The 24894-nt window shown below is 41.8% G+C and overlaps 2 protein-coding genes across 4 annotated transcripts in view; both read left to right on the plus strand.

Annotated features, from left to right (window-relative positions):
- LOC131193510 (zinc finger protein 774-like) overlaps nt 1-14989 on the plus strand; it is a 28587-nt gene extending 13598 nt beyond the window's left edge. For 2 of the 3 annotated variants that reach the window (XM_058173762.1, XM_058173765.1), the window contains exon 2: nt 13061-14989. In XM_058173762.1, the coding sequence (XP_058029745.1) occupies nt 14126-14977 (852 nt within the window). In that variant the 5' untranslated portion in view covers nt 13061-14125 and the 3' untranslated portion in view covers nt 14978-14989. Of the gene's footprint in view, nt 1-7060; nt 7097-13060 lie in introns of those variants that run through there. The other variant, XM_058173763.1, reaches the window with a different exon arrangement.
- The window catches only part of LOC131193488 (zinc finger protein 850-like), a 201406-nt gene that overhangs the window by 83430 nt on the left and 93082 nt on the right, over nt 1-24894 (plus strand). The gene's annotated exons all lie outside the window — the stretch shown is intronic.

Genomic DNA, 24894 nt, shown 5'->3' on the forward strand with positions numbered 1-24894 from the left:
GGAGCTGCTGATCCAATTCTACAGAGGAATTATTGAGTCTGTCATTTGCACCTCTATAACTGTCTGGTTCAGTTCTGCAACCCAACAAGAAAACACAGACTTCAGAGGATAATTAGAACTGCAGAAAAATAATTGCTACCAACTTGCCTTCCATTGAGGACCTGTATACTGCACACGAATCAAGAAGAGGGCCGTGAAAATATTTTACAGATCCCTAGCATCCTGGACATAAACTGTTTCAACTCCTACCCTCAAAAGCGCTATAGAGCACTGCACACCAGAACAACTAGACACAAGAACAGTTTTTTCGAAGGCCATCACTCTGCTAAACAAATAATTCCCTCAACACTGTCAGACTATTTACTGAATCTGCACTACTATTAATCGTTTCATAGTTCCCATCACCAATCTCTTTCCACTTATGACTGTATGACTATAACTTGTTGCTGGCAATCCTTATGATTTATATTGATATATTGATCATCAATTGTGTTGTAAATGTCGTACCTTGATGAACGTATCTTTTCTTTTATGTACACTGAGAGCATATGCACCAAGACAAATTCCTTGTGTGTCCAATCACACTTGGCCAATAAAATTCTATTCTATTCTATTCTATTCTATTCTATTCTATTCTATTCTATTCTATTCTATTCTATTCTATTCTATTCTATTCTATTCTAAAGTATATTGACCCCGACAATACACTGTTCACCAAGCACTTATGGATGTTTTAAAAAAACACCTATAAATAAAATGATTTTAAAAAATCTACCCCAATGGGGACAAATTATATTTATCAATCATGGATTTATGATTTTGGGGGGGAATAAGGTGGGACAGTAAGACAGGGAACAGAAGAACTTGGAAGAGCTTATGGCTTTGCTGGCTACACGGGAGTTCATTGCAAAGAATGGGACTTCTTTTTTTCTCTTGGAGATGTCTGATCATAGAAACCAGAAGGCAAGAAAGAGGAGGCAGGCAATGGGTAGGATTCAGAATATAAAAATAATAATATTTTATGTCATGATTAAGGATTAAGTCACGGATTAGAAATAAATATTACTTGAATTTCAATATACGAAGAAGACACATTAAAACTAACACGAGGGAAATAGCAGAATATCCAACCAAAAAACCCTCTTTCACAGCAATGCGGACAATACCTGTTTTCATTCTCAAAAGCTATTTAATGCCTTTCTTAGAAATGCAACATTATCCACCTGTACTCAAAACCACAATGTATTTTCTGCTCAAGCCACAACCTCTTTGCATATTTTTTTACCATGTATTTTTTAGAAGTTTTAGCAGCTTACTGGGACCACTCGGAAACTCTGCTTATCACTCTCAGATATTTTGTGCAAAGGATATGCTGGCTAGGAAATTCTGGCCTTAAAATCTGGAAGACATTCAGGATGCAGAAGGATGAAACTGAATGTTGCGTTTCTCTAAGACACATTAACACTAACATGAGGGAAATAGCAGAACATTAAAAAAACATACAACAAGCCTCTGTACCAGGTGTGGGTTCTAAATTTTTTTACTACGGGTTCTGTGGCTGTGGCTTATTTTGTGGGCGTGGCTTCATGGTAATATAACAGTGGGCGTGGCTTGGTCATGTGACTGGGGTAGGTATGGTTTGGTGGTCATGTGACTGGGTGGGCGTAGCTGGGTAATCATGTGACTGGGTGGGAGGGGCCAACTTGATGTCACTCACGTCAAAGGTTGATGTCACTGACATCAATTTCCCTGTCTATTTATTTACTACTACTGAACATCCAAAATATACTATTAAATCCTATGTATATATGCCATATGTGTACATACATATTACATAGTATAGCGTATATAGGCACACAAAAAGATACATTATCTAATATATATATATATATATATATATATATATATATATATATATATATATATATATATATATATATATGTGTGTGTGTGTGTGTGTATATATATATATATATATATATAGGTCTTTGGTTGTTCGGTTTTCTCCCGTGTAAATTGGAAGTGTCTTGGCGGCGTTTCGAAGTCTCATTCGTCATCTTCGGCTTCAACTTCGTGCTTCTGGGAGCAATGTGTGATCGCAGCTGTTTCTTCCTTTAACTGCTAGTGGGGTTTGAACTGATTGGGTAGCTTGGCTGTGCTCTGATTGGATGGGGGTTTTCTGTGCTCTGATTGGCTGGGGGTGTCCTGTGTTGGTGGGGGCTTGGTTGTGCTCAGTCTAATCTGTGCTGCAGGGGGATTTGAGCTGGTGAGCTGCACTGCTGCTGTTTGGCTTCGTGTTCGTGGTCGTGCTACATCTTCGTAGTGGGTGTCAGTCTGCTGCATGTATGGATTGGAGGGGTTTGAAGTGGCTAATGTTGCAGCTGTGGTCTGGCTTCTGGTCCTTGGTCGTGCTTCCTGATCAGTGTGGGTTTGGGTGTGCTTCTGGGTGGATGTGTGGTGGTGACATCCTGTGTGGACCTCGTGAGTGTGGGTCTGGTGTCATTCCTCGTGTTAGGGACACGTTTGTCAATAAGGGCAGGTTTCAAATGGCTGGTAGGCGGAGGTATCATCTCGTTTGTTCATGCTGTGTGCGTTTTCTATCTCAATGCTTCTCTGAGTTATTCTGTTGTTAAAGTGTTCAGTTTTGGCGATAGTTCTGGTCTTTTTAAAGTCAATATCGTGTCCTGTGACTTTCAAAGTGTTGGACCAGGAAGAAGTTGGTTCCTCTTTTTGAATGAGTTCTTGTGTTCTTCAATGCATGCATATTCTTCTGTTAGTTTTGTCAATGTATGTGGTGGGGCAGGGTGCATGGGATTTCATATACTCCTTGATTTTCTAACTCAATTTTGTCTTTGGGGTTTCTTAGGATGGTGGATATTTTTTGGTTTGTGCAGAATGCTGTCTTGATGTTATGTTTGTGGATGATCTTGCTGATTCTGTCTGTGGTGCCTTTTATATATGGGAGGAGGGCTGTGCCATTTTCTTGCTCTCTGTCTTGGGTTTTAGTTTCTTTTTGGATTAGTTTGGTAATCTTATTTCTCTGGAATATTAATCCTTGTTTCTCTGGAATCAGAAATAAGATTACCAACAATGCACAAAACCCAGAACGGTCTGCACCACAGGCTAATCCTCCTGGCGCTCTTTTCAGTTCTGCACCAAAATATCCTCTTAAGTGATCCTTTCATCCGCCTGCACGAATGTGCCTGAGAACACAGCTTCAACTGGTCCAGCTGCTAAATGCACTTTGTCAGAACCGCCACAATCTGGTCTTCTTGCTCATTTCACTGCTCTGCCACGTGTCATCCTTCCCTCACTCCCAGTCACTGGACCACTGATGGACTCTTCCTGACCCCTCCAATGTGGTTCCCTGCCTCACCCACAGATTCTGAGCAGAAGCTTAGCCAGCTCCCTTGACAGCCGCTCTGGCTGTTCAAACCAAGGCTCTTAAGCACTGCTGAAGATGACGAATCCCTCCTCGCCAGACGCCTTCTAACAACCCTATATCAAACAGTGAAACCTCAGAAACTGTATATATCTTTATATATATGTATATATATATATATATATATATATATATATATATATATATATATATATATATATATATATATATGTTCTGTTATTTTTCCTCCTGTATATTCTTGGTGTTCCTCCCTGTCATCATCAGGCTTTAGCTTCCTATTTGTTTCTTCTCCTCTGCTCCTCCTGATGATGACTCATCACCTCACTCATCCGAATAACCAGACCTTCTAACACCCATCTCAGAAACTTATATATATATATATATATATATATATATATATATATATATATATATATATATACTGTATGTACACACACACAGAAACACACCCCTCTTCTAAAACTATACACATTCAACCTCACTTACTACATTTGGAAAAACACACCTAGAGTCCACTTTCTGCCACAAATTTAACTATAACTTCTGTACATTTAGAACATTACAAATACCTTCAGATGTTCTTCCCTAACTTGCACATGACTTTTTGAGCCAGGAGATCATGGATTGAGTAAAATGTGGTGAAACTCACTTAACAATCTTGTAGCAACCAAAATTTTGGACTCAATTCTGGTCATAAGGCAAGGACTATCTCTGCCTTCCTCTGCATGGCAGCCTCCTTCCTCCTTCTCCTTTCTGGCAATTTTCCTCTCTTGGCACCAAAATAATCCAGACGATAGAAGGTTTCCTGCTGGAGCAGGGGGTTGGACTAGATGGCCTCTAAGGTCCCTTCCAACCCCAGATTGCTGTCCTATTTCAAAGCCTCTTCTGAAGCCAAGTCTAGTACCAGGGTTTGTGGTCCTTCCTTCCTCTTCTCTCTCTCTCTTTTCTCTCTCTCCCTTCCCTTCCTTCCTTCCTTCCTTCCTTCCTTCCTTCCTTCCTTCCTTTCTTTCCCTTTATCTTCCTTTTTGTCTTTCTCTCTCCTTCCGTCCCTTTCTTTCTTTCTTTCTCTCTCTCCCTCCTTCCTTCCCTCTATCTCCCTCTTTCTTTTTTTCTCTCTCCCTCCCTTTCTTTCTTTCTCACCCTCCCTCCTTTCTACATTTATTTCTCTCTCTTCCTCCCTCCCTCTTTCTCTCTCTTCCATTCTCTCTCTCCCCCTTTCTTTCTCTCTCTCAAGTCTTAAAGGAGGCAAGTTTCAAGACGCCTGGAGGCGGCGGGTCAGTAACAGTGGTGGGGGGTGGGGCAGCGGTGGCAGCGGGAGTGGGGGCGGCAGAGGTGGTGGCAGGGCAGCAACAAACATGGCAGGCGGGGCGAGCAACCAGCGACCGGTTTGGAGGCGTGGCCAGCCATCTTTTACTACCGCTTCTGTGAACTACTAAACATTTTTACTACCGGTTCTCCCGAACCGGTGAGAACCGGTAGCAACCCACCAGTGCTCTGTACAATAAAAAGATAAATTAGACCCCCCACAACTTACTAGCACTATATATCTAACAAAATTGAGCAAATTAAAAGCAGCCCCAAACAAACGCCAGAGGAGCTAGACACAGGGCCAAGCAGAAGCTACCACCCAATCAGAGAAAAGCTCTGTTTCCTAAGAAGAAAAGTATGAAACTAACTCAGATTGAAAGATGAAAAAGATCCGTTATCTGGAGATTAAGGGTGAGCTGATTGCAAAGTGAACTGAATTTTGAAAGCTGCAGTCTTGAATTTGCTCTCAAAGCAGCAAGAAGAGCTCCATGGGCAGATTTTGTGGGGAAGATGATGATCCAGGTTAGTGTAGTGGTGAAAGCTACAGGTTAGAGACTGGGAAATACTCAGCTGCAGTCCCCCTAAAGTGTGAAGCCATCTGTGCAGCTTTGGCCAGTCCTATCAGGCCTAGGCCTAAGCAAGAAAGGGGGAAACCACTTGACTTGACTGACCTGAAGGTCACAAACCCGAACATCTAGTGTAAGGCCCAAGGATGCTGGATGAAAAGCCACGAATTATAATTCTGCTTAAGCATAAAGCTTTCATGACCTATGGAATATTGAGAGGCAAAAAGTAGATCACAGTAGGTAGATAGGCTGTCTGTCTGGGGGACATTTACCCTGTAAATTACAGCATGCTACCCAGGAAGTGCTTTCTATGCCATCCTGAGTTTCAACCGGTTCACTGGCTGCTGCGTATAAATGCGCACATGTGCAGTGTGCACGCACCAAATGCGTCAAAGGAGGCATGGGGTAAGTAGAACAGCAGGCGGGGGAAGGTGATCAGCTGTGGCGCACAATCTTTTCTTTTACTTTTAAAATCATTTTTTTACAAACTATTCCACCGAATAGGTTGTAAAAAAATGCTTTTAAAAGTAAAAAAAAAGGGTCTGACGATCGTGCGGCTCAGCTGTGATTGCCAGAGCCTTTTTTTTAACCTTTTAAAAGCATTTTTAAAAGAACCAGCAAGCGAGCAAGCGGGCAACTGGGAGACTGGGTGGGCATGGGCGGGTGGGAGGAATTTTTGCAGTCGGCTCTCCGAATCACCCACTGCCATCGCTACCAGATAGCCTGATCCGGTCCGAACCAGGAGCATTTCGTCCCTGTGGTGTTGCCACGTCCTAAATCCTTGGGAGCCACATTAAATAAGTCATTAAGATTTGGGGTTTCGGGAGGCTTTGATCTCCATTGAGAGACACCCCAAACATTGTACAGTTCTGTAAAAAAGTCTTTAACTTTTAGGGCTCAGCACATAACTAATCTTCAAGGTTAAGTATTTATTTATTTATTTATTTATTTATTTATTTATTTTGTCATAACAATATGTAGTATCATACAAAAGATTATATCATATATAAACACATATATGAGTAAATATAAGGAGGTATAAGCATATATGTATATAGGAAGAAGAAAAGAAAAACAATAGGACAGGAACGGTAGGCATGTTTGTGCACTTATGCACGCCCCTTATGGTCCTCTTAGGATTGGGGTGAGGTCAATAGTAGAGAGTTTTAGGATTATGGGAGGAGACCACAGAGTCAGGTAAAGTATTCCAAGCACTGATGATTCTGTTACAGAAGTCATATTTTCTGCAATTTAGATTAAAGCAGTTGACATTAAGTTTAAATCTATTGGTTGCTCTAGTATTATTGCAATTGAAGCTGAAATAGTCTTTAACAGGAAGGACATTACAATAGATGATTCTGTGAGTTAAACTTAGGTCTTGTCGAAGGCGACCAAGTTCCAAGTTTTCTAAGCCTAGGATTTCAAGTCTGGTGGGATAAGGTATTTTGTTGTTTGTAGCATCACATTTCACTATTTCACTTGGCTCAGTTGCAAAGGGTCGGTTGCTAGAAGTCAAAAATGACTTGATAGCTTTAATCAGTGAAAACAACTGGCAGACCCCTTAGGTAGAGACAGAACAAGCCTTTCCTATCTGGAGATGGAAGTCAAGGGGGCAACATCTGTGCCTAGAAAGCAGACCATACAGTAGGCGGCCTCTGAGGTTGATTTTAAAGAGTTAAAAGCATCAAGTACTGTATTGCTAGAAAGGATGGGAGGAGAGGAGACGCCCAGAGGAACTTCCTCTTCCGGATGACTGCATGGGAGGAAAGTGGTTATAGTGGCTCTGTGGTCTTCCCAGGGTCGAAGCAGCAGCTGGCGGGTGAGTTGAGGGCAGCAGGTGGGAGGAGAGTCCGGGAGCAAGTCGGGCTGTTCGGTTCCCTCCACGGCCTGGAAGCAGAGAAGCAACTGGGCTGAAGCAGGTCAGCTGCTGCTGCTGCAGGTTCCTTCCCTCCCCAAATGGAAGCCCACTGGGGCTGCAGGCTGTGAAACTGGTGGCTGCAATTTTCTGCTGGTGGGAAGATTTGAAAAGTCTCTTTAAAGTTTAAGTTTGATTCTTTGGGAATGGCTATTGAGATTCCCTTCTATCTTGACCCTATCTACTGGGGTGTTGGGTATTCCTGCCAGGTTGGTGTCATCTCAAATTTGATGAGTTTGGTGAATATAAATCACCAGGACCTGATTCTCAGAACAGCAGGATTGGGAGGGAGCTGGCAGATGTTATCTCAGAACCCTTGTATCATATCCTTCAAAAATCCTGGAACATTGAGGATTGGAAAAGAGCCGATGTAGTTCCCATCTTCAAAAAAAGGGAAAAAACAGACCCAGGAATCTACAGACCAATCAGCCTAACACTGATACCTGGGAAGATAATGGAAAAAATAATTTTAAAAAACAGATCATGCCAATCGTATTTCATTCTTTGACAAAATGACTGAATTAGTAGACCAGAGAAATGCTGTGGACATTGTATATTTGGACTTCAGCAAGGCATAAGATAAAGTAGACTACAACCTACTTTTTGATACGCTAGAAAAATGATGGATAGATAGCATCACCAACAGATGGATTTATAACTGGCTGACAAGCCCTACTCAACAAGTTGTCCTTCATGGTACTACATCTACATGGAGGAAGGTGAGCAGTGATATGCCAGACAATTCTGTCTTAGGCCCAGTATTTTTCAGTATCTTCATACATGACTTAGATGAGGGAATAGAAGGGGAACTCATCAGGGGCGGGTTTCAAAACCCATCGCTACTGGTTTGCTGGTGGGTGGGGCTGCTTGAGCCAATGCGCAGAAGCATCTGGGTGGGTGGGCGGAGACTCCCGCTCCCACCACTACCGGTTGTCCAATCACTGAACTCATCAGATTTGCAGATGACACTAAGCTGGCAGGAATGGTCAACACCCAAGAAGACAAGCTTAGGATCCAAAAAGATCTTGACAGACTTGAAACAATGGGCCCTAACCAACAACATGAAATTTAATGTGGAGGAAAACAAGATTTTATACTTAGGCAGGAAAAATGAAAGGACCTTGGACTGCTAATGGATGATCACTTAAATATGAACCAGCAGTATGCGGCAGCAGCCAAAAAAGTTAATACAATTTTTAGTTATGTAGACATAGGAATCACGTGAATGTTTAGTACTGCTTTATATAAAGCCTTAGTAAGACCATACCTGGAATACTCCATGTAGTTTTCATCACCACATTACAAAAAAGATGAAACTTTGGGAAAAAGTGCAAAGAAGAGCAACTAAGATGATTAAAGGTCTAGAGACATCAAGAATAGTTGCAGGATTTGGATTTGGTTAGTCCAGAGAAAAGAAGGATTATAGATGACATGATAGTGGTATTCCAGTACTTCAAAGGTTGCCACAAAGAGGAGGAAGTGAACTTATTTTCCAAAGCCTCAAGAGTTCCCTCAATGTGGGCATAGTTCCATTGAGGACTGCACGTTGAGTACAATTTGTTAGTGAGTTATGAATCCATCTGTGTGATTGGATGTCTCTGTGCCACATTCTTTAAAAATAAAAACTTTCAATCTACTTTGTCAGATGCTTTTTATTGAACTCTAAGTATACTGTGTGTAATGCATTTTACTGGTCCACTAATTTAGTCATTTTGTTGAAGAATGGAATAAAATTTCTTTGGCATGATCTGATTTTAATAAACCCTTTCTTGGCTTCTACCGGTGGTTACAACTTCTAATAATAATAATAATAATAACAACAGAGTTGGAAGGGACCTTGGAGGCCTTCTAGTCCAACCCCCTGCTCAGGCAGGAAACCCTGCACCATCTCAGACAGATGGTTATCCAACATTTTCTTAAAAATTTCCAGTGTTGGAGCATTCACAACTTCTGCAGGCAAGTCGTTCCACTTATTAATTGTTCTAACTGTCAGGAAATTTCTCCTTAGTTCTAAATTGCTTCTTTCCTTGATCAGTTTCCACCCATTGCTTCTTGTTCTACCCTCAGGTGGTTTGGAGAAGCCGACTTCTTCTTTGTGGCAACCCCTGAGATATTGGAACACTGCTATCATGTCTCCCCTAGTCCTTCTTTTCATTAAACTAGACATCCCCAGTTCCTGCAACCGTTCTTCATATGTTTTAGCCTCCAGTCCCCTAATCATCTTTGTTGCTCTTCTCTGTACTCTTTCTAGAGTCTCAACATCTTTTATACATTGTGGCTGCACACTGCTGGGTCATATCTAAATGGTTGTCCACTAGGACTCCAAGATCCCTCTCACAGTTACTACTATTGAGCAAGGTACCACATATACGGTACCTGTGCATTTTGGGTTTTTTTGTCTAAATGTAGAACCTTACTTTTTTCACTGTTGAATTTCATTTTGTTAGATAGCACCCAATGTTCAACTTGGAGTCTTGGGATACTCCACTGCATACTTCCCTCCATGTGGATGTAGTTCCATTGAGGACTACACGTTGAGTGCGGTTGGTCAGCCAATTACAAATCCATCTGGTGGTGGTGCTGTCTAACCCACATTTTCTACTTTATCTAGTAGTAGGTTATGGTCTACTTTATCAAATGCTTTACTGAAGTCCAAGTAAATTATATCACAGCATTCCTCTGGTCTACTAATTTTGTCACTTTCTCAAATAATGCAATAAGATTAGTCTGGCATGATCTGTTTTGACAAACCCATGTTGGCTTTTGGTTATTACTTTGTTTGCAGTATTTGGTGATTATCTTTCCAGGATCTTTCCAGGTATTGTTTCTTACTTCCTTGCCATTTTTCTCTTTAGTGGACCATTTCCTTGACATTTTCTTGTTATATATATGTTGAAAGAAACTTGTTTTGTTATCTTTAACTTTTGTTCCAAGTCTTTGTTCATACTCAGCCTTTGGTTTCCTGATTTCATCTTTGCAAATTCGCTATCTGCTGATAATTCTGCCTTAGTTATGTGTCCTCTTTCCATTTTTTGTACTTATCCTTTTTGTCTTTCAGTTTATCAGAGAGATCTTTATGCAGCCATGCTGGCTGCTTCTTGGATTTCTTGTTTTTCCTTTTTAGTGATATTGTGTTGGACTGGGCTTATATGATCATATTTTCCAGTGTTTCCCACGCTCTTGCATTGTGTTTTCTCTTTTAGGATTTTTATCCATGAAATATTGCTTCGGCGCTGAATTTGTTAAAATCAGCTCTTCTAAAATTGAAGACACTTGTTGGATTATAGTCTTTTGCTTGTGTTTGCATTATATTGAATTCCAGTAAGACGTGGTCACTTGTCCAAGGTTCCGACAACTTCAACTCCTTCTCTTCTCTGTACTCTTTCTAGAGTCTCAACATCTTTTATACATTGTGGCTGCACACTGCTGGGTCATATCTAAATGGTTGTCCACTAGGACTCCAAGATCCCTCTCACAGTTACTACTATTGAGCAAGGTACCACATATACGGTACCTGTGCATTTTGGGTTTTTTTGTCTAAATGTAGAACCTTACTTTTTTCACTGTTGAATTTCATTTTGTTAGATAGCACCCAATGTTCAACTTGGAGTCTTGGGATACTCCACTGCATACTTCCCTCCATGTGGATGTAGTTCCATTGAGGACTACACGTTGAGTGCGGTTGGTCAGCCAATTACAAATCCATCTGGTGGTGGTGCTGTCTAACCCACATTTTTCTACTTTATCTAGTAGTAGGTTATGGTCTACTTTATCAAATGCTTTACTGAAGTCCAAGTAAATTATATCGACAGCATTCCTCTGGTCTACTAATTTTGTCACTTTCTCAAATAATGCAATAAGATTAGTCTGGCATGATCTGTTTTTGACAAACCCATGTTGGCTTTTGGTTATTACTTTGTTTGCTTTTAGGTATTTGGTGATTATCTTTTCCAGGATCTTTCCAGGTATTGTTTCTTACTTCCTTGCCATTTTTTCTCTTTAGTGGACCATTTCCTTGACATTTTTCTTGTTATATATATGTTGAAAGAAACTTGTTTTTGTTATCTTTAACTTTTGTTCCAAGTCTTTGTTCATACTCAGCCTTTGGTTTCCTGACTTCATCTTTGCAAATTCGGGCTATCTGCTGATAATTCTGCCTTAGTTATGTGTCCCTCTTTCCATTTTTTGTACTTATCCTTTTTGTCTTTCAGTTTATCAGGGAGATCTTTATGCAACCATGCTGGCTGCTTCTTAGATTTCTTGTTTTTCTTTTTTAGTGATATTGTGTTGGACTGGGCTTATATGATCATATTTTCCAGTGTTTCCCACGCTCTTGCATTGTGTTTTCTCTTTTAGGATTTTTATCCATGAAATATTGCTTCGGCGCTGAATTTGTTAAAATCAGCTCTTCTAAAATTGAAGACACTTGTTGGATTATAGTCTATTGCTTGTGTTTGCATTATATTGAATTCCAGTAAGACGTGGTCACTTGCCCAAGGTTCCGACAACTTCAACTCCTTCTATCGCTTCTCTGTTACTAAGAATTAGGTCGAGTATAGTTTTTCCTCTAGTTCCCACTTTTACCTTTTGGATGACATAGTTGTCAGCTAAGTTGGTTAGAAATCTTTTCGGTCTCCTACTTGCTGTAGAGTTTGTCTCCCAGTTGATATCAGGGTGGTTAAAGTCTCCCATTACATCCTGAGGTTGCCCTTTTGATATAGTTTGTAATCCACACATGTATTGAAAATGAAAGATGAATAAAATTTACAAGTTTTTTTACTTCCATGTCTTGGCAGTAAGAATAATATTTCTTGTCCCGTCCATGGTTCAATTCTGCATAATCCAACACTTCCTAAAAAATAGCTCTTTGGTTGCACAGGTAGTCCTCATTTACCACTTCATCCCCGTGCCTTCAAAATTCCTATGGCACAGTAGAAGCAGACGTGCACCTGGTCCACAAAATTTGTGGTAATTCTAGCACTTGTTCAATGACCGTCACTGTGGTTTTAAAGGTTTAGGAAAAGGAGTTGCACCAATTCGGGTTCTGCCAATAGTTGCACATTTATGATGGCCGCGTCATCCCACACTGATAATCCCCATTTGTGACCTTCCCAGCTAGCTTCTGACAAGCAAAATCAATGGATATAATGGCAGGAAATTGCAAGTTACGATCATATGAAATTGCCTTTAACAACCCACAGTAAGTTGCTTAACAACTACAAAGGAACAGATGTAAGTTCTGCTTGAGCTGCTTGGTGACACAGATATCTGTTTCAATTGCGGTAGGTTAAGTGAGGACGACTTGAGTGGGGATGTCACCAGAGGGGTTGAAGACAGGATTTTCTTTTCTTATTTGCAGCTGAGGACTTCCATGAGCAAAAGTGGTGCTTCAAAGCTTAGAGAGGCTTTCAGCATCATTTCATCAGTTAAAACCTCCACATCTCTAAATTTAGCTCAGAAGGTTTGATTGTAAACTTTTTGGGACATTTTGTCTGGCTTGAAAGACGTAGATTTTCTCCATGTATACATGTGTAGGTGGGTGTATCTGTATTTCTCTCTATGCATATATCTGCAATTATATAACCTATTCCCAGCACTTCAAGATATATTTGACGAAAGCATTTTGCATTGTTAAGAATTTATGACTGACCCAACTAAATAACTCAATTTGATTGAATATTGATTGAATATTTGAACATGGATCTCAGTAGTATTCCATGTGTGATATGAATCATCAATAATGTAAGTGATTATTCTAATATTGGGGCATGTTTGTTTTTTCATTGTAATATATACTTTTTTCTTTTTTCACATCATCTCTAACCATTTATAAAGAATTAAAGTTCTATTTTTCTTTGAATCTTACAGACAAAGAGGATGGCAATAAGAACACTCGGGACAACTGTAAATAACAAACACTGTTGAAAAGGGAAGAAAATCAAGCCAGAAATTAAATATTTTCCATTTCCTTCAGAAAACTACACAATTCTCCTCTTCCAACAGCTGTTAGACAAAAGAGAGAAAATCAAGAAAGAATAAACAGATCATGCAGAACTGAAGGATACATTACATGAAAAGTGAAGGGAGATTATTTATCCTTCAGCAAAAGAGGGAAATATCTGGAGGTCAGTGGGGAGGAAAAGGTCAATAGTAAAGTCACGTAGAGCAGACAGTAATTCAGGCCTCTCCCTGTGAGGAAGAAAACGGCTTGAATGAAAGCACCACTAAACAAAGCATTGTCCATATTTTATCAAGAATATCATCTGTGGAAAAGCTCCATAGATTTGTCTATTGTGGGAAAAGCATAGATTGCAAGTTGCAGCTGATGATGCACAAGAGGAGCCAGAGAGGAGAAAAACCATAAAAATTACCTGATTGTGGCAAAAGCTTTGGTCACAACAGCTCCCTTGTGATTCATGGAAGCACCCAGACACAAGAGGGAAGCCACAAAAGTGCTCCCAATGTAGTAAATGCTTTAGTGAGCACGGCAACATGGTGCTACATCAGATAACTCACAGGAGGAAGAAAACGTATGACTGTGCAGATTGTTTGAAAGTTTCATTAGAAATTCCCAGGTCATGAGACACTAAAAGACGCGCACACAAGAATAAAAACCATTTGAACATCCTTTCACTGAAAAGTTTCAGTGAGAATTCCATCCTGGTGAAGCACCAGAGAACTCACAAGGAAGAGAAAACCTTTGAATGTCCTGATTATGGGAAAGTCACAATTCCAGCCTGGTGATACATCAGAAGACCCACATAGGAGAGAAATGTTTTGAATGTCCTGATTGTTGGAAAACTTTCAGTTATAATTCCAGCTTGGTGATAGACCAGAGAAATCATAAAGGAGAAAAACCCATCCGATATACTGACTGTGGGAGAAGTTCCAGTTCGTAATTCCCACCTGCCAATACATCAGAGGATTCACTCCATGGAGAAACTTTATGAATGTCGAGATTGTGGGAAAGCTTTCATTAGAAATTCGCACCTCCTGAGACACAAGACCACGCACACAGGAGAGAAACCCTTTGAATGTCCTATCTGTGGGAAAGGTTATAGTGATAATTCCAGCCTGATGATACACCAGAGTATTCATACAGGAGAGAAACCCTTTGAATGTCCTGACTGTGGAAAAGATTTTAGTCTGAATTCCCACCTGGTGGTACACCAGAGGACTCACACAGGTGAGAAACCCTTTGAATGTCCTGATTGTGGGAAAGGTTTTAGTCAGAATTCCCACCTGGTGATACACCAGAGGACTCACACAGGAGAGAAACCCTTTGAATGTCCTGATTGTGGGAAATGTTACCGTCAGAATTCCCACCTGGTGAAACACCGGAGGACTCACACAGGTGAGAAACCTTTTGAATGTCCTGATTGTGGGAGAGGTTTTAATGATAATTCCCACCTGGTGATACACCAGAGGAGTCACACAGGTGACAAACCCTTTGAATGTCCTGATTGTGGGAAATGTTACCGTCAGATTTCCCACCTGGTGACACACCAGAGGACTCACACAGGAGAGAAGCCCTTTGAATGTCCTATCTGTGGGAAAGGTTTTAGTGATAATTCCATCCTGGTGAAACACCAGAGGACTCACACAGGAGAGAAACCCTTTGAATGTCCTGATTGTGGGAAATGTTACCGTCAGACTTCCCACCTGGTGACACACCAGAGGACTCACACAGGAGAGAAGCCCTTTGAATGTCCTATCTGTGGGAAAGGTTTTAGTGATAAGTCCAGCCTGGTGAAACACCAGAGGACTCACAGAGAAACCCTTTGAATATCCTGATTATGGAAAGTCACAATTCCAGCCTGGTGACACCAGAGGACTCACACAGGAGAGAACCCTTTGAATGTCTTGACTGTGGAAAAGTTTCAGTCAAATTCCACCTGGTGACACACCAGAGGACTCACACAGAGAAACCCTTGAATGTCCTATCTGTGGGAAAAGTTTAGTCAGAATTCCACCTGGTGATACACCAGAGATTTTACACTGTGGAGAAATGTTTGAAATGTCCAGTCTGTGGACATTACTTCAAGCATAAATCATCCCTTATTGCACACAAGGTAATCCATATGAGGAATAGTAGATGAGTTTACAGAATGCTTGAATTTCATTTGTGATCTCCCATTGAAAGTATAGGTGAGAAATTGTTTGAATTTTGGCCTGATTCATTTTATTCAAATGTTTCTCAGGATTAAATGTGTAGGTGGAGAGAAAAGGAAAATGGAAATGGCTAATTACCATTTTCAGTGAGCCCTGGATTCATCCCTGTTGTGAACTGTGGTAATGGCGCAAGGCACCACACGGTGTCCTGCCCCAAGCATAACATACACAGATATGACTCACATTCTTCTCTGCCTTCTCAGAAGGGAAGCAAGAGTGAAAGAAAATGCAGTCTAGTGGAAATGCACTAGGAGGAGTTTAGCCAAAAGGAAAAGGATAGCTGATGGTAGCTGTTTAAAACATTATTTCCTCAAAAAAAAAAATCCTCCAGAAGTTAAAGATTTTTAATCAGCTGAGAAACAGTTTGGACACAGCTTGCATGGGCTGCGCGACAAGCTATGTTGTGTCTGGCTGTGAGTGGCTGCAGAAGAAGTCAGGCGGTGGTGCAACAGGTGTCAGGGTTTGGGTGGCCTGGCTGCGATGGTCCTAAGATAAGTGGGTAAGACATGCCCTTTAACTAAGACCTGGTGCTTATTATGGGCCCAAAAGAAAATAAAACTGGGTCTTATTTTCGGGGAAACACAGGATATGTACATATATATAATCTGTCCCCAGCACTTCCAAGTATATTTGATGATTACTCTTTGCAATTCTATGAACTCATGATTGACCCAAGTCAATAAATCTCATAATAACAGAGTTGGAAGGGACCTTGGAGGTCTTCTAGTCCAACCCCTGCCCAGGCCGGGAACCCGACATCATTTCAGACAAATGGTTATCCAACATCTTAAAAATTTCCAGTGTTGGAGTGTTCACAACTTCTGCAGGCAAGTTGTTCCACTTATTGATTGTTCTAACCGTCAGGAAATTTCTCCTTAGTTCTAAATTGCTTTTCTTCTTGAGTAGTTTCCACCCATTGCTGCTGCTTCTACCCTCAGGTGCTTTGGAGAATAGTCTGACTCCCTCTTCTTTGTGGCAACCCCCGAGATATTGGAACACTGCTATCATGTCTCCCCTAGTCCTTCTTTTCATTAAACTAGACGTCCCCAGTTCCTGCAACCGTTCTTCATATGTTTTAGCCTCCAGTCCCCTAATCATCTTTGTTGCTCTTCTCTGTACTCTTTCTAGAATCTCAACATCTTTTATACATTGTGGCTGCACACTGCTGGGTCATATCTAAATGGTTGTCCACTAGGACTCCAAGATCCCTCTCACAGTTACTACTATTGAGCAAGGTACCACATATTTATTTATTTATTTATTTATTTATCTTTTTATGCCCAGAACTGGCGGTTTCACAGTTAAAACACATATAAATACAGATTAAACACATTAAAACTTATTCTAGCCCAAATTTCAGTATAAATTCCTAAACCTTACTTTTATCCTGCCAGATGAATAAGTATGTTTTATCATCTTGAGATCCAGTTGATAGCCTGGAGGAATGTTAAGATCCCCAGAGCCCTTCACTTTGTGAGAGACTATTGACACTATTTCTGTGGGACTGGCTGAGAGATATTTTAAGTGGGTGAAATAATTAATATTATGTGCATTTTGGGTTTTTTTGTCTAAATGTAGAACCTTACTTTTTTCACTGTTGAATTTCATTTTGTTAGATAGCACCCAATGTTCAACTCTGTCAAGATCCTTCTGTATCTTGAGCCTATCTTCTGGAGTGTTGGTTATTCCTGCCAGCTTGTGTCATCTGCAAATCTGATGAGTTTCCCATCTATCCTCTTGTCCAAGTCATTGATGAAGATGTTGAAGAGTAGTGGGCCTAAAACAGAGCCTTGGGGTACTCCACTGAGTACTTCCCTCCATGTGGATGTAGTTCCACTGAGGACTGCACGTTGAGTACGGTTGGTCAGCCAGTTACGAATCCATCTGGTGGTGGTGCTGTCTAACCCACATTTTTCTACTTTATCTAGTAGTAGGTTATGGTCTACTTTATCAAATGCTTTACTGAAGTCCAAGTAAATTATATCGACAGCATTCCTCTGGTCCACTAATTTTATTATATAATGCAATAAGATTAGTCTGGCATGATCTGGTTTTTGAGAAACCCATGTTGGCTTTTGGTTATTTCTTTGTTTGCTTCTAGATGTTCAGTGATTCGTTGCTTGATTATCTTTTCCAGATAATCTGTGATCTGGTTCTGAGATTTCGTCTGCCAGTTCCTTCAGAACCTTGGGGTGTAATTCATCCAGTCCTGGTGATTTGAATTCATCTAGGGTAGACAGGTGTTCACTTACCATTTTCTTCCCTATTTTAATTTATGTTCCTAATCTGTTTTTTTTGGTGCTGTTTTTGATAGGTTGGATTCTTTTGTGTAAAGAGAGATGCAAAAAATGAGTTAAGTACATCTGCTTTCTCCCTTTTGCTTGTCACCTTCTTGCCACTTTCTCCCAGCAATGGGCCAATAGTTTCCTTGACATTTTTCTTGTTTTTAACATGTTGGAAGAAGCTTTTTTTGTTGTTTTTTACCTTTGTCGCTAGCCTTTGTTCATTGTGAGCCTTAGCTTTCCTCACTTCATCTTTATAGGCTCGGGCTATTAGCTGATATTCTGCCTTAGTTATTTGCCCCTCTTTCCACTTTTTATATTTGTCCTTTGTCTTTCAATTTGTCAGATAGTTCTCTATGCATCAATGCTGCTTTCTTTTGAGATCTATTATTTTTCTTCTTCTTTGGTATTGTGTTTGACTGGGCTTTTATAATCTCACTTTTCAAAATTTCCCAAGCTTCTTGAATTGTTTTCCCCTTGAGGATTCTCCCCCATGGAATCCTTCTCAAGCTCTCTCTAAGTTTATTGAAATTAGCTCTCTTAAAGTCCAAGCCTCTAGTTTGACTTTGCTCTACTACCTGTGTTTGCATAATGTTGAATTCCAATATTGTGTGATCACTTGCCCCCAAGTTTCCTGTAGCTTCAACACCTTCTATCATTTCATCTCTGTGAGTGAGAATTAAGTCCAATATGGCTGATCCCCTTGTTCCCTTCTCTACTTTTTGGGAAACAAAGTTGTCTGCTAGGTTTGTTAGGAAGCAAATAAATGTCATAACTGAATGGGCATTTGACATGTATATTGAAAAAGTAAATAATTAATGTAAGAGTTTAAGGTAGCCTTTTGGCACCTTTGCCTTTTATTGTAATGTATGCCTCTGGATCTGAATGCCAAAGAGAGCACTGTGGAGCACTGAATCACAAGCAGCATTAAAAGGCAAAGGAAACCAAGGCAGCAATCAAAACCAAAATATCAAGGGGCATAATTTCCTAGTTCAGAAAAAGAGGGAAATAGCTGGAAGTCAGTGGGAAGGAAATGATCACTTGGACAGCCAGATAAGGCAGACCGTAATGTAGGCCTCGCCCTGTGATGAAGGAAGCCGTAACTTGAATCAATGCTCCATCCAAGAAGGGATTGAGAGTATTTTTGATGTCCTTGAGACTCCAAGAATGTCAGTGGTGGAAAAGAACCACAGATCTGCCTATTGTAGGAAAAGCAAAGATTATAGAACACAGGTGATTATGCCAAAGAGGATCCACACTGGGAGTCGTTGGCGTAGCAATTCTTCGGACTTCTGTCTGAAGGAAGGGAGAATTATCAAGAATGTTTGTACTATCTGTCTTGTAGGAGTAGCTGCACACCCACTATTCAAAGACACACGGAGGTTATCCCCTTCACCTACCTCCACGTAAAACAGGAGTCCTGAAACTTTTTAAACGGGGCCAATTCACGGTCCCTCAGACTGTTGGGGGCTGGACCAGCTGGGTGGGCATGGCTTCTTGTCATTTGACTGGGTGGGCGTGGCCAATTTAGAGTCCATTAAACAATACACGGCAGCCTCCTTTTCTTTTTTTTTATGGATGAAGTTTTTGCTCTAAGGTGGCTGTTTTTTTTACTGGGGGGTAGGTGGGAGGGAGAGGTTGGCAATGCCTGGGGAAGGAAAGACATGCTTTCCACTGGTCTCAGGACTATATTTAAAGGGCCAGCTAATGTCAATGGTGTTGGGAGATTCATTGGTGAGGTGATAGTGACTGGATGTGCGATGTTCACTGGTGCAGTAACTGGAGTTGGTAAATTGACAAGTGTGGTGCAGTGGTGGGTTTCAAATTTTTAGTACCGGTTCTCTGGGCGTGGCTTGCTGGGCATGGAAGTGGAAGGATACTGTAAAATCTCCATTCCCACCCCACTCCAGGGAAGTGATACTGTAAAATCTCCATTCCCACCCCAGTCCAGTAGAAGGTTACTGCAAAATCCCCATTTCCGCCCTGTCAGCTGGGACTTGGGAGGCAGAGAATAGATGGGGGCAAGGCCAGTCAGAATTTTTACTACCGATTCTCCGAACTATTCAAAATTTCCGCTACCGATTCTGCAGAACTGGTCAGTACCTGCTGAAACCCATCTCTGGTGTGGTGAGTGTTAACAGAGAAGTCATGGACAAAGCAAGGGCTGGTTATGGTAACGGGGTGGCCTAAGCTCATTGGGCTGGAGATGTTAACCATGCTCAAAACATTGGCTGGGCTTCTCATATTCATTGCAGCAGCCACAAGGTGGGGAGCTGCTCCTTCAGTACTTGTGTCCTCCCCAATTGTCCACTGCTGTGCCGCTTTCTCCAGGAAAGCAGCCGTGTCCCGAGTGTGTCCTTTCACAGCCCCTTCATGGGCCGATTATGCCCGAGAGGTTCCACACTGGAGAAAAGCTGTATCAGTGTCCCCAATGTAGCAAAAGGTTTAGTCAGAACAGCTTCCCAGTTCGTCATAGAAAGGCTCACACCAGAGAAAAGCCCTACTAGTTGTCTCAATGTGGCAAAAGTTATAGCAAGTAAGCCAAGCTGATAATACACCAGAGGACTCACACAGGGAAACCGCACTTATGTCCAGATTGTGGGAAATGTTTCAGTCAGAATTCCAATCTGGTGATACACTAGACAACACCCACAGGAGAGAAGCCATATGAATCTCTGGTTTGTAGGAAAAAGTTTTCAACAGAATTCCCATCTGGTGATGGACCAAAAGACTAAGACCCTCTGAATGTCCAGATTGTAAGAAAAATTTCAGTCGAAATTCCAGCTTGGTAGTACAGTGGAGGATACACACAGGCAAAAGACCCTCTGAATGTCCTGACTGAGAAAAGGTTCAGTCGTAATTTTGAACTGGTGATACACCAGAGGACTCTCACAGGAGAGAAACCATATGAATGTCATGTGGGAAAAGGAATGGTATTTGGGAGTGGTTGGCATAGCAATTCTTCGGATTTCTGTCTGGGGGAAGGCAGAATTATCAAGAATGCAACAATTATCAAGGCAGCAACAAACATGGCAGGCGGGGCGAGCGACCAGCGACCAGTTTAGGGGCATGGCCAGCCGTCTTTTACTACCGCTTCTGCGAACTACTAAACATTTTTACTACCAGTTCTCCCGAACCGGTGAGAACCGGTAGCAACCCACCACTGCTCTGTACAATAAAAAGATAAATTAGACCCCCCACAATTTACTAACATTATATATCTAACAAAATTGAGCAAATTAAAAGGAGCCCCAAACAAACGCCAGAGGAGCTAGACACAGGGCCAGGCAGAAGCTACCACCCAATCAGAGGAACTCTCTGTTTCCTAAGAAGAAAAATATGAAATTAACTCTGATTGAAAGATGAAAAAGATCCGTTATCTGGAGAGGAAAGGTAAGCAGATTGCAAAGTGAACTGAATTTTGAAAGCTGCAGTCTTGAATTTGCTCTCAAAGCAGCAAGAAGAGCTCCATGGGCAGATTTTGTGGGGAAGATGATGATCCAGGTTGGTGTAGTGGTGAAAGCTACAGGTTAGAGACTGGGAAATACTCAGCTGCAGTCCCCCTAAAGTGTGAAGCCATCTGTGCAGCTTTGGCCAGTCCTATCAGGCCTAGGCCTAAGCAAGAAAGGGGGAAACCACTTGACTTGACTGACCTGAAGGTCACAAACCCGAACATCTAGTGTAAGGCCCAAGGATGCTGGATGGAAAGCCACGAATTATAATTCTGCTTAAGCATAAAGCTTTCATGACCTATGGAATATTGAGAGGCAAAAAGTAGATCACAGTAGGTAGATAGGCTGTCTGTCTGGGGGACATTTACCCTGTAAATTACAGCATACTACCCAGGAAGTGCTTTCTATGCCATCCTGAGTTTCAACAGGTTCACTGGCTGCGCATGCGTGCTGCGTGCGCACATGTGCAGTGTGCACCACGCACCAAATGCGAGGCGTGCGCCCAAAAGAGGCATGGGGTAAGTAGAACAGCGGGCGGGGGAAGGTGATCAGCTGTGGCGCACAATCTTTTCTTTTACTTTTAAAATCATTTTTTTACAAACTATTCCACCGAATAGGTTGTAAAGAAAATGCTTTTAAAAGTAAAAAAAAGGGTCTGACGATCGTGCGGCTCAGCTGTGATTGCCAGAGCCTTGTTTTTAACCTTTTAAAAGCATTTTTAAAAGAACCGGGAAGCGAGCAAACGGGCAACTGGGAGATTGGGTGGGCATGGGCGGGGGGGAGGAATTTTTGCAACCGGCTCTCCGAATCACCCACTACCATCGCTACCGGATCGCCTGATCCGGTCCGAACCAGGAGCATTTCGTCCCTGTGGTGTTGCCATGTCCTAAATCTTTGGGAGCCACATTAAATAAGTCATTAAGATTTGGGGTTTCGGGAGGCTTTGATCTCCATTGAGAGAAACCCCCCAAGAAAACGTATTGTATAGTTCTGTAAAAAGAAGTCATTAATTTTTAGGGCTCAGCACATAACTAATCATCGTAAGGTTAAGTAGCATCACATTTCACTATTTCACTTGGCTCAGTTGCAAAGAAGTCAAAAATGACTTGATAGCTTTAATCAGTGAAAACAACTGGCAGACCCCTTAGGTAGAGACAGAACAACCCTTTCCTATCTGGAGATGGAAGTCAAGGGGACCAGATCTGTGCCTAGAAAGCAGACAATACAGTAGGCGGCCTCTGAGGTTGATTTTAAAGAGTTAAAACCATCAAGTACTGCATTGCTAGAAAGGATGGGAGGAGAGGAGACGCGCAGAGGAACTTCCTCTTCCGGATGACTGCATGGGAGGAAAGTGGTGCGCAGAGTGGCTTTTCTGCTCTTCCCAGGGTCGAAGCAGCAGCTGGCGGGTGAGTTGAGGGCAGGTGGGAGGAGAGTCCGGGAGCAAGTCGGGCTGTTCGGTTCCCTCCACAGCCTGAAAGCAGAGAAGCAACTAGGCTGAAGCAGGTCAGCTGCTGCTGCTGCAGGTTCTTTCCCTCCCCAAATGGAAGCCCACTGGGGCTGCAGGCTGTGAAACTGGTGGCTGCAGTTTTCTGCTGGTGGGAAGATTTGAAAAGTCTCTTTAAAGTTTAAGTTTGATTCTTTGGGAATGGCTATTGAGATTCCCTTCTATCTTGACCCTATCTACTGGGGTGTTGGGTATTCCTGCCAGGTTGGTGTCATCTCAAATTTGATGAGTTTGGTGAATATAAATCACCAGGACCTGATTCTCAGAACAGCAGGATTGGGAGGGAGCTGGCAGATGTTATCTCAGAACCCTTGTATCCTTCAAAAATCCTGGAACACTGAGGATTGGAAAAGAGCCGATGTAGTTCCCATCTTCAAAAAAGGGGAAATAACAGACCCAGGAATCTACAGACCAATCAGCCTAACACTGATACCTGGGAAGATAATGGAAAAAATAATTTAAAAAAACAGATCATGCCAATCGTATTTCATTCTTTGACAAAATGACTAAATTAGTAGACCAGAGAAATGCTCTGGACATTGTATATTTGGACTTCAGCAAGGCATAAGATAAAGTAGACTACAACCTACTTTTTGATACGCTAGAAAAATGACGGATAGATAGCATCACCAACAGATGGATTTATAACTGGCTGACAAACCGTACTCAACAAGTTGTCCTTCATGGTACTACATCTACATGGAGGAAGGTGAGCAGTGATATGCCAGACAGTTCTGTCTTAGGCCCAGTATTTTTCAGTATCTTCATACATGACTTAAATGAGGGAATAGAAGGGGAACTCATCAGGGGCGGGTTTCAAAACCCATTGCTACTGGTTTGCTAGTGGGCGTGGGCGTGCTTGTGCGCCAAGCTTCTGTGCATCCGCAGAAGCATCTGGGTGGGTGGGGGGAACCTCCGCTCCCACCACTACCGGTTGCCCAATCACTGAACTCATCAGATTTGCAGATGACACTAAGCTGGCAGGAATGGCCAACACCCAAGAAGACAAGCTTAGGATCCAAAAAGATCTTGACAGACTTGAAACAATGGGCCCTATCCAACAACATGAAATTTAATGTGGGGGAAAAAAGATTTTATACTTAGGCAGAAAAAATGAAAGGACCTTGGACTTCTAATGGATGATCACTTAAATATGAACCAGCAGTATGCGGCAGTAGCCAAAAAAGCTAATACAATTTTTGCTTATGTAGACAGGTGAATGTTTAGTACTGCTTTATATAAAGCCTTAGTAAGACCATACCTGGAATACTCCATGTAGTTTTCATCACCACATTACAAAAAAGATGAAACTTTGGGAAAAAGTGCAAAGAAGAGCAACTAAGATGATTAAAGGTCTAGAGACATCAAGAATGGTTGCAGGATTTGGATTTGGTTAGTCTAGAGAAAAGAAGGATTATAGATGACATGATAGTGGTATTCCAGTATTTCAAAGGTTGCCACAAAGAGGAGGGAGTGAACTTATTTTCCAAAGCCTCAAGAGTTCCCTCAATGTGGGCGTAGTTCCATTGAGGACTGCACGTTGAGTACAATTTGTTAGTGAGTTATGAATCCATCTGTGTGATTGGATGTCTCTGTGCCACATTCTTTAAAAATAAAAACTTACCATCTACTTTGTCAGATGCTTTTTATTGAACTCTAAGTATTTATTTAATCATATTTTTATACCGCCCTATCTCCCAAGGGACTCAGGGCGGTTTACAGCCTAGTAAAACATACATATAAGTACAAGTTAAAACCCCAATTTAAAAAACTTATTAAATACGGCCGAATATTAAAACCACAATAAAATAATAAAACCCCGTTAAAACCAAATTTAAAATTCTAGTCCAGTCCTGCGCAGATAAATAGATGTGTCGTAAGCTCGTGGCGAAAGGTTCGAAGGTCAGGAAGTTGGCAAAGTCCTGGGGGAAGTTCGTTCCAGACGGTGGGAGCCCCCATAGAAAAGGCCCTTCCCCTGGGCGTCGCCAGCCGGCACTGCCTGGCTGACGGCACCCTGAGGAGTCCCTCCCTGTGAGAGCGCACGGGTCGGTGGGAGGCAATCGGTGGCAGTAGACGGTCCCGTAAGTAACCCGGCCCAATGCCATGGAGCGCTTTGAAGATAGTTACCAAAACCTTGAAGCGCACCTGAAAGGCCACAGGTAGCTAGTGCAGTCTGTGCAGGAGAGGTGTCACATGGGAGCCACGAGGGGCTCCCTGTTGTGTCTTGCCCGCCCTCAGAGCAGCCGGGGCCTTCTTACCTGCTCCCGAACACTGAGGAATGTATGCCTCCCG

This window comes from Ahaetulla prasina, chromosome 2 (assembly GCF_028640845.1).
Source record: "Ahaetulla prasina isolate Xishuangbanna chromosome 2, ASM2864084v1, whole genome shotgun sequence".
Classification (NCBI taxonomy): domain Eukaryota; kingdom Metazoa; phylum Chordata; class Lepidosauria; order Squamata; family Colubridae; genus Ahaetulla; species Ahaetulla prasina.